Source organism: Rhincodon typus, chromosome 37, assembly GCF_021869965.1.
Source record: "Rhincodon typus isolate 14 chromosome 37, sRhiTyp1.1, whole genome shotgun sequence".
Lineage (NCBI taxonomy): Eukaryota > Metazoa > Chordata > Chondrichthyes > Orectolobiformes > Rhincodontidae > Rhincodon > Rhincodon typus.
In genome coordinates this window covers 1,146,998-1,157,529 of record NC_063368.1, presented here as the reverse complement: position 1 = coordinate 1,157,529, position 10,532 = coordinate 1,146,998, and the positions used below count along the sequence as shown (strand labels likewise).

General features: G+C 43.3%; 1 protein-coding gene across 1 annotated transcript in view; it reads left to right on the top strand.

The window, feature by feature from the left end:
* Positions 1-3,170: 3,170 nt before the first annotated feature.
* The window catches only part of LOC109916335 (extracellular serine/threonine protein kinase FAM20C-like), a 38,534-nt gene continuing 31,172 nt past the window's right edge, over positions 3,171-10,532 (top strand). Inside the window, exons 1-2 of the mRNA XM_048617327.1 lie at positions 3,171-3,670; positions 8,408-8,466. Coding sequence (XP_048473284.1) covers positions 3,171-3,670; positions 8,408-8,466 — 559 coding nt within the window. The remainder of the gene's footprint in view (positions 3,671-8,407; positions 8,467-10,532) is intronic.

Below are 10,532 nucleotides of genomic sequence, written 5' to 3'. Positions count from 1 at the left end.
TCTTTTCATTTATGGGTCACTTGGCTGGGCAGACATTCATTGCCCATCCCTAATTGTCTTTGAGAAGTTGGTGGTGAGTCACTTTCTGGAACTGCTGTAGTCCAGGGGTGTAGGGTTATCCACACTGCTATTATGGAGGGAGTTCCTGGATTTTGATGCAGTGGCAGAGATGGAACCGTGATATCTTTCCAAATTGGAATGGTGCACGGCTTGAAGGGAAACTTGCGGGTGGTAGTGTTGTGATCTAAACTGTGGGATTATTTATTATATGTTTGGTTTTCTGGATTTTAAATTAGTAACTGATGGGTTTTCTTGTGCCTGAAGTTTAAAACTTAACTTGTAAGTATTTCTACAGTTTGACAGTTATTAAATAGTTTCTGAGACCTAGCTCTAGAGTGAATGATATTTTCCGCACCACTGATGTTTGTATATCTTAGTTTGTATTGGCACCAGGCAAGGTAAATAATGGGGCCTCAAGGTTTTCAAGGCTTCTGGAACTTGACGTTTTAAAGCTTAATATCCATAGCTTGCAGAGAGTTGTTTTTTGTTCACTTTGGGATTTGGGGCAGTCCTGTGAAGTTCTTGGATGAGAATAGCTGTGTCCTGGGAAAGGAAGGCTATATAGTGAACTAGTGTGAGGAGTTTGTGTTAATCTCAGAACAGAGGTGTTGGGATAAACCTCTGAAGAGGTTAGTTAAAGCCTGAGTATGTTTAAGCTCAGGTATAAATAGCTTCAGGAAGAAGCTAGCCTATAGTTCCAGTGCAAAAATTAAAGTCACAAGTGACTTAGGATCGTAAAAATGTTCCCTTACTGTCCTTGTCCATCTACGTGGTAGAGGTCGCAGGTTTAGAATGTGCTGTCTAAGGACTTTGGTGAATATCTGCAGTGCGTGTTGTAGATGGTACACATTGCTGCTACTGAGCATTGATGGTGCAGGGAGTGAATGTTCAAGGTGGTGGATTGGATGGCATCAAGTGGGCTGCTTTGTCCTGGATGTTACTTATGTTTTTTACCACATACCAGGTCAAGACTGAATATTGTCCAGGTCTTTCTGCATATTAACATGGACTGCTTCAGTATCTGAGGGTTTGTGAATGATGCTGAATATTGTACAATCATCATTAATGAATATCCCTACTTCTGACCTTATGATAGTGGAAAGTGAAACAGATAAAGATGGTTGGATTGAGGACTCTATCCTGAGGAACTGAGACAGCTGATTTCTAATAATCATAACCATCTTCCCTTTTCCAGGTATGACTCTAACCAGCAGAGAGCTTTCCCACCTGGTTCACATTGATTCCAGTTTCACAAGAGCTCCTTGATGCCACAATTGGTCAAGTGTGAACTTGATGTCAAGAGCAGTCAGTCTCATGTCATCTCTTCAGCCCTCATATCCATGTTTGAGGCAATGCTGTAATGGGGTTAGGAGCTGAGTTTCCCTGGTGGAACCCAAACTGGGTGGCACTGAGCAGGTTATTGCTGAGTAGGTGCTGCTTGATAGCACTGTTAGTGACAACTTCCATCACATTGAGAGTAGACTGATAATAGTAAATACGTTGGATTTGTCCTGCTTTGTGTAAACAGGACACCCCTGGGCAATTTTTCCATATTGTTAGGCAGATTGGAACAGCTTGGCTAGGGGTACGGAAGGTCTGGAGCACATGTTTTCAGTACAATTGCTGGAATGTTATTGGGCTTGATAGCCTTTGTGCTATCCAGTGGCTTCAGCCAATTCTTGATGTCATGGAGTGAATTGAATTGGCTGAAAACTGGCATCTGCAATGCTACAGATCACTGGAGGAGGCTGAAATGGATCATCCACTTGACATTTCTGGCTGAAGATTGCTGCAAGTGCTTCAGTCTTATCTTTTGCACTGATGTGCTGGGCTCTTCCATGATTAAGGATGGGGATATTTATGGAGCCTCCTCCTTCAGTGAGTTGTTTAATTGTCCACCCCATTCACGACTGGATGTGATAAAACTACAGAACTAAGATCTGATCCATTGGTTGTGGGATCGCCGAGCTCTGTCTATCACTTGCTGCATATGCTGTTTGGCATGCAGGTAGTCCTGTTCAGTAGCTTCACCTGTTACCTCTCAGTTTTAGGTATGCCTGGTGCTGCTCCTGGCATGCCCTCCTGCACTTTCCGTTGGTGGTAATGGGTGAGTGGGGGATTCTCACATGTAGCACTTTCCTCCATTCATAGTTTGAATTAAAGACCAATTCAGTGCGGCTCTCTGGATTCAAATAAAGTTTCACTCCCAAATCATCTAGATAACCGGGATAGATTTTTAAAAAGTTGCTCCTGACTTGGGAGTGTTTGATGGGGACAGAGTAGAAAATGTTATATTTTGTATATGACCCTGTGCTGTCCCTAACATGCAAATATTTGGTGGGGACAGTTTAGACAATGCTTTACTCTGTCAAATCCTTGATGGGGACAGTGTAAAGGGAGTTTTATTTTCAGTTTAAAAGAGTAGAGGAAGCTTTAGTAAGTAGCTAATCCAATGCTGTACCTATCCTGGGAGTGTTTGATGGTGATAGTGTTGAGGGAGTTTTATTTTCAATTTAAAAGAGTAAAGGAAGCTTTACTGTATATCTAAATCCATGCGATCCCTGTCCCGGGATTGTCTGGGGACAACGTAGAGGGAGTTGTACTCAGTATCTAACTTTGTGCTGTTTCTGTCTTAGAAGAGTTTGATGGGGATTTCAGGTGCTGTATGTTGGGTAAGGGCAGGTTTTGGAGTAACTACAATCCTGGATCAAGTGAACATGCTACTCCTTCCATGAAGTCATGTGATCCTGAGCTTATTTGATGAATATTGAACAAAGTATTGATGTGAAACTGTTGGCCCGTTCCTGAATCTGTCCTTATCTACAGTTATGAGGAGCCTGACACGAAGCATAGTCTCTCTGGCTGCTTCCAGGACACCTTTGGACATTGACTGACCCCTGTTTGCTGTGTGATAAGCCAGAACGGTCATAGTGATCAGAACTCCTGTGAACAAACCCAACTGTGCAGCCAAGGGGTTAGTCAGTCGCTATGTGAATCAAGGACTGTCTTTCAGTACTGGTAAACCAGATTTCAATAGCAACTCACAGATTCATCATCGAGATTCAGAACTGGAATTTTGAAGATCTGGAACTCTGAAGAGTTTGCCAATGATGACGTTCTGGAGGCCCAGGTTAACGCTCTTGCTTTTGATTGTGATCAGCCTGGTACTGCATGTCTTGATTGCTCTGCTGCCCATTCAGGAGCTGAGTGGTCAAGAAAAGTGTGCTCATCACCCACAGACTGCTGGCCAGAACATTCCTCTGCTCCCGAACCAACCAGTGACGAAGAGCAAGCTGTCAAAGACAAACCGAGAACTTCAGAATTATGCCAGCACCAGGACATCAAGCCGCAGATCTCAATCCCTAGAAATGGTGGTGGATTCAAATGGCAAGAGCCAGGCATTCCATCAAAAGAAACATACACAGTCAGGCTTTAGTATGGATAGTAAGCCTCAGAGCGAGCACTTAAAGTCAAACATCTCTAAACTGACAGCACTGTTTCAACATCCGCTGTACAACATCCCAATCCCACCGTTGACACCAGACGATCAGCTCTTCTCTGAGAACTCAGCAGAAAAGTTCAATCCAAAAATCAGCGACAGTGATGGCTGGTGAGTGGGACATAACTCAGTTAACTTGCAGAAGGAGGGATAGTCTGATACTACACAGGCATCATGATAACAGAGACAGTGTGACACTCTGAAGGACGAACCATATAAAAAAGAAGAAGGAGTACACCAATTAGTCCCTCAAGCTTGCTCTGCCATTTAATAAGCTCATTACTGATCTTTGTAGCCTCAAATCCACATTCTTCATTCCCTGGTAACCTTTCACCCCCTTTACTTAGCAAGAATCTATACATCTCCACCTTAAAAATAATTAAGGACTCTGTACCTGCCACATTTTCAGGAAAAGAGTTCCAAAGGCTCACCACCCTTGAAGAGAAAATGTTTCACCTCATTTCCTTTCCTATTGGTTGTCCCCTGATTTTTAAACAGTAACCCATAGTTCCAGATTCTCCCACAGGAGGAAACCTTTTCCACATTGACCAGATCTCTCAGGATCTTGTGTGTTTCAATCAAGTCATCCTACTCTTTTAAACTCCAGAGGATACAAGCCTAGCCTGTCCAACGTTTCCTTATAAGACAACACCCACCTCACCACAGTCTAGTAACTTTCTCTGAACTGCTTGCAACGCATTCACATTCTCCCTGAAATAGGGAGACTAATACTGTATACTGTACTCCAGATGTAATCTCACCAATAACTGAAGCATAACTTCACAACTTTGGTTTTCAAATCCCCAGTAAAATAAAACATGCTATTGTTGTCCTAATGCCCTGTATATCAACCTTTAATGATTCATTCACTAGGACCCCTAAGTCCTCCTGCATCTCAGAGCTCTGCAATCTCTCACCACTGAAACCATGTTCTGTTTTTTATTCTCCTGCCAATGTCTTCAATTACTCCTGCGTAAAACAAAGTGTACACTACACTCAAAGCACATTGTATGTAAAGTATGCTAACACAGTATGTGCACAGTGCCCTAATATCATCTAATAGTTCCTTAAATAGGGGGTCCAGACTTGCTCATAATACTCCAGACGTGGTCTCACGAGCACTTTGTACAGTTGCAGTAAGACTTCCCAACTTTTATACTGCAAACCCCTTGAAATAAGGGCCAATATTCCATCAGCCTTCCTGATTACCTGTTGCCTCTGTGTGTTAGCTTTCTATGTTTTATGCACAAGTACCCTCAAGTTCATTTGTGTTGCAGCTTTTTGCAGTTTTTATTTATTTAAATAATATTCTGTTCTCCATTCCAAAATGAACAGCTTGATATTTTCCCACATTATACTTGATTTGCTAATTTTATCCCACTTACTTAACCTATCAATATCTTTTTAATGAAGATCTGTAGCTTGGGTTGCGGTTGGAGTTGTTGGTTGGTTCGCTAAGCTGACTGGTTTTCATGCAAACATTTCATCTCCCTTCTAGGTGACATCGTCAGTGCTGTGTAGCCTCTGTTGAAACGCTGTTGTTCTGTCCTGCCCTGAATTCATATGGTCCGGTCTGTCATGGTGAACAGCCTTGTTTCCAGTCTTGTACCATAGTGGTATGTGGATGAGGTCTATTTCAACATATTTGTCAACTGCATCGGTGGTTGAAAACCAGGCCTCCAGGAATTCTCGTGCTTGTCTTTGTCTTGCTTGTCCAAATACTGGAACTTTGTCCCAGTTAAATTGATGTCCTTCTATGTCAGAGTGTATTGAAACGAGGGAGAGTTGGTCATGCTGTTTTGCTGCAATTTGGTGTTCATGTATCCTGGTGGCGAGTTTCCTGCCCGTTTGTCCTATGTAGTGTACCTCGCAGTTGCTGCATGGAATTATTATGTATCACAGTTGTCCTGCTCATTGTGTGTATGGGGTCTTTTGTCTTTGAGTGCAACTGGTGAAGTGTGGGGCTGTTGGTTTGTGTGCTATCCTTATTCCAAGAGGTCATAGGAGTCTTATAGTCAGCTCTGATGTGTTTCTAACATGGAATAGGGTGGCTAGTGTGTTGGGGCGTATAGTGTCTTCTTGGTGTTGTTTGTTTGCAAGGCATCAGCAGACAAAGCTATTAGGATAACCCTTGTTTGCAAAGACTCTGTTTAGGTATTCCTCTTCATTTTTGTGCTACTCCAGGGTGTCGCAGTGGGTTATCACTCGTTTAAACAGAGTCTTGACACAGCTCTGTTTGTGGATGCTGTGGTGGTTGCTGTTGTAATACAGGATTTGATCTGTGTGTGTAGTCTTTCTGTGTACGCTGGTCAGGAATTCCACATTGTTTGTTCATTCCACCATTATGTCTAGAAACAGGAGTTGATTATTGTTCTCATCTTCCCTGGTGAACTTGATCCCTGGTGAACATGCTGGTAATTAGGTGCTGTGTTTCTTCCAACTTTGCTCATTTAATGACCACGAAGGTATCGTCCACATATCTAACCCATAGGTTAGGCCGGATGTGGGGTAGGACTGTGAGCTCCAATCTTTGCTTCCGCTATGATCCCCGAGATAGGTGAACCCATGGGTGTTCCATTAATTTGTTCATATTACTATACTTATGCCTTACCACACACTTCGTCTTCAATGGCCAGGTATATGAAGGACACCCCCTCCCCTATTCCTGCATATCTCACCCTGGACACTGTGGGCAATTTAGCATGGCCAATCCACCTTAACCTGCACAGCTTTGGGCTGTGGAGGGAAACTGGAGCAGGAGGAGTACATGATGGCAACAAGGCAAGGGAATGTATAATGAACAATAGGACCCTGGGAAACACCGAGGATCAGAGGGACCTTGGTGTGCGTGTCCACTGGTCCCTTAAGGTATCGGGTGGATAAAGTAGTTATGAAGGCATATGGTATAGTCATAGAATCATGGAGATATACAGCACAGAAACAGACCCTTTGGTCCAACTCAACCATGCCTATCAGATATCCTAGATAAATCTAATCCCATTTGCCACCTTTTGGCACATATCCCTCTAAATCCTCCCTATTCATATACCCATCCAGAAGCCTTTTAAATTTTGTGATTGTGCTAGCCTCTAACACTTCCACTGGCAGCTCATTCCATACACACACTATACTCTTTATGAAAAAGTTGCCCCTTCGATCCCTTTTAAATCTTTCCCCTCTTAACCTATGCCCTCTAGTTTCGGACTCCCCCACCACAGGGAAAAGACCTTGTCTATTCACCCTATCCATACCCCTCATGATTTTACAAACCTCTATAAGATCACCCCTCAGCCTTTGACACTTCAGGGAAAATAGCTCCAGCTTATTCAGCCTCTCCCTGTAGCTTAAACCCTCCAATCCTGGCAACATCCTTGTAAATCTTTCCGAACACTTTCAAGTTTCACAACATCTTTCCTATAGCAGGGAGACCAGAATTGCACACAGTATTGCAAAAGTGGCCTAACGAATGTCCGATACAGCCGCAACATGACCTCCCAACTCTTATACTCAATGCACTGACTAATAAAGACATGCATACTAAATGCCATCTTCACTATCCCATCTACCTGCCACTCCACTTTCAAGGAACTTTGAACCTGCACTCCAGTGCCTCTTAGTTAAGCAACACTCTCTAGGACCTTACCATTAAGTGTATAAGTCCTGCATTGATTTCCTTTCCAAAATGCAGCACCTCACATTTATCTAAATTAAACTCCATCTATCACTCCTCGGCCCATTGGTCCATCTGATCAAGATCCCATTGTACTCTGAGGTAACCTTCTTCACTGTCCATTATACCTCCAATTTTGGTGTCATCTGCAAACTTATTAACCATACCTCCTATGTTCATATCCAAATCATTTGTATGAATGATGAAAAACAGTGGACCCGGCACCGATCCTCATGGCACACAGTTGGTCCAGTCTGAAAAGCAACCCTCCATCACCACTGTTTGTATTCTACTTTCAAACCAGTTCTGTATCCAAAAGACTAGGTCTCCCTGTATTCCATGTGATCTAACCTTGCTAATCAGTCTACCGTGAAGAACATGGTCGAACACCTTACTGAAGTCTATACAGATCATGTCCACCTGCCCTATCAATTCTCTGGATAAATTCTCTGGAACTGGATAAAACATTGGTTAGGCTGCAGCTGGAGTATTGTATACAGTTCTGGAATCCACATTTCAGGATGGATGTGATAGCACTGGAGAGGGTGCAGAGGAGGTGCCTTGGCTGGAGAGTTTTAACTATGAAGAGAGATTGGTCAGACTGGGGCTGCTTACCATAGAGCAGAGGGAACATGATTAGATGTAGAAAATTATGAGGGTCAAAGATAAACACCAATGTTTCATAAAGTTGTAACAAGATTTCCTTGCTCGTACACCCGGCTAATGAAGGCAAGCATGCCAAGTCTTGGCAAGTCATGTTGCAGCTGTACAAAACTTTAGTTAGGCCACATTTGGAATATTGTGTACAGTTCTGGTCGTGACACTACAAGAATCATAGAATCCATACAGTGTGGAAAGAGGCCATTTGCCCCACCAAGTCTGCATCGACCCTCTGGAGAGCATACCCCGCTCCAGACCCCACATTCACCATGGCTAACCCACCTAACTTGCATATCCTTGGACACTATGAAGCAATTTAGCAAGGCCAATCCACCTAAACTACACATCTTTGGACTGTGAGAGGAAACTAGAGCACCTGGAGGAAACCCACGCAGAACATGTAGACAGTCACCCAAGGCTGGAATTGAACTCGGGTCCCTGGAGCTGTGAGACAGCAGTGCTAACCACTGTGGCACTGTGCTGTCCCTTTGATTTACTGCTCTGTGTCTTATCTGTAGGTTACGGCTTCTTCACCACCCTGTTTACCTGTGTCGACACTTCAGGGATCAATGGACGCGTACACCAAGGTCCCTTTATTCCTCAGTATTCCCTGGGATCCTATCATTCATTGTGTAAATCCTTCCCGTATTAGACCTCCCAAATTGCATCACCTCAGACTTATCTGGATTAAATTCCATCTGCCATTGCTCTGCCCAATTTACCAGCTGATCGATATCAGACTATAGCCTGAGACTGTCCTCCTCACTATCAACAACACTATCAATTTATGTGTCATCTGCAAACTTACTAATTATACCTTCTACATTCACATCCAAATTGTTAAGGCTCCCAGTGTTGATCTCTGTGCTACATTACTGGTCACGGCTTTCCATTCACAAAAACAATTCTTCCCTTTGCCTGCTATTTGCAAACAAATTTTGGATCCAGTTTGCCTACTTGCCTTGGGTTCCATGGGCTTTTGGATCATCATTCCGTGTGGGATCTTGTCAAAAAGGCCTTACTGAAGTCCATGTGAACTACATCAACTGCATTACCCTCATCAATATAATTAGTCACCTTTTCAAAGCACTCAGTTAAATTAGCCAGACAGGATCAGTGTCTGACGAACCCCCCTACACTTCCTGTACTCCTGAAGGGCCTCCTCTGATTTTAATGCTCTGTACCATCACATAGTTTCTTTTTCTTTTTCAAACTCTCAATATCCCTTAACATCCAAGGTTTCCCTCAACCTACTGCCCTTGTCTTTCACTTTTAGAGGAATACGCTGGCCCTGAACCATCACTATACCACTTCTAGAAGATTCCAGGTCTCCAAATATAGACTTGGCTGCAAATTGTTGTACCCAGTCTATGTTTGCCAGATCCTGTCAAATGATATTGATACTGATCTTCCCCTAATTTTGACCCCTAATTTCTGCACTATCCTTATCCCCTTCCTATACTGCCTTTAAAACGCACAGATTTTGGGGATATTGACCATAATCTTTTCCGCTGACACTTCAAAATATTGACTCACTTCATTCTCTAGGATTAGGTCTAGCACTGTCCCATCTCTAATCAGACTATCTATGTAATGGCTCAAAAAGCTGTCCTGGATGCACTTTATAAATTCCATCCTTTCTAATTCTTTCTCACTAAGGCGATCCCAGTTAATGTTAGCAAAGGTGAAATCCCCCACTACTATAACCCCCTTCCCTTCTCCCCTCTCTATGATTTGCCAATATATCTGCTTCTCTATGTCCCTCTGCCTGTTGGGAGACCTGTAATATAATCCCAGCAAAGTAGTCACCCCTTTATTCTATTTCTAAGCTCTACACAAATGGCCTCATTTGAAGAGCCTTCTAGGACATCCTCCCTCATTGCTGCAGTGATGGTTTTCTTTGTCAATAATGGAATACTGGAACTGTCCCTGATTTCCCACGTATTGTGGGAGGAACATTTCATGGGACCAAATTCTCCTGCCATTGTGATCCTTACATCTATAAACAATAAAGTAGGAACAAATTAGTTAACCTTACCCATTACTCACCAAATCAAATTTGTCACCTCTCCTAACAAACTGCAACCGACAAAGATAAAGACTTCACACACTGTCTCCCTCCCGATACTAGTCACTCAGTCCCTAAATGTGGTTCCTAAGCAGCCAATCATCTCACTGCTTCCCTGTGACTTCACCCTGATTGTTTCTCCCTGTTCAGAATGAAGATGTTTTTCACTTGGTGCAAGGTCCTTGCCCACAGGCTCTGCTCTGAGACTCTGATTCCCACTGATTGTCTCGACAGTGTGGGTTTCCTGTGATGTCACTCTTTGCTTTGTTGAGCCCCCATTCCTGGGCTACAATTTATCCCGTTAACAGGCTATGAATCAATCAAGCAAACAAAAAGCACCTCTTCCCTGGACTCCCATGCTGCTCCAAAATCCCCAAAATACATCCTGACTCAGACTGTCCCTCCCTTTGGATGGGATGTGAACTCTCTTTTCTGGCCTTGCAGAGCTCACTGATTCTGAAGTTTCAACAGACGTTCTCTTAACTACAGAGATAACAAGGTGTAGAGCTGGATGAACACAGCAGGCCAAGCAGCATCAGAGGAGCAGGAAGGCTGACGTTTCGGGCCTATACCCT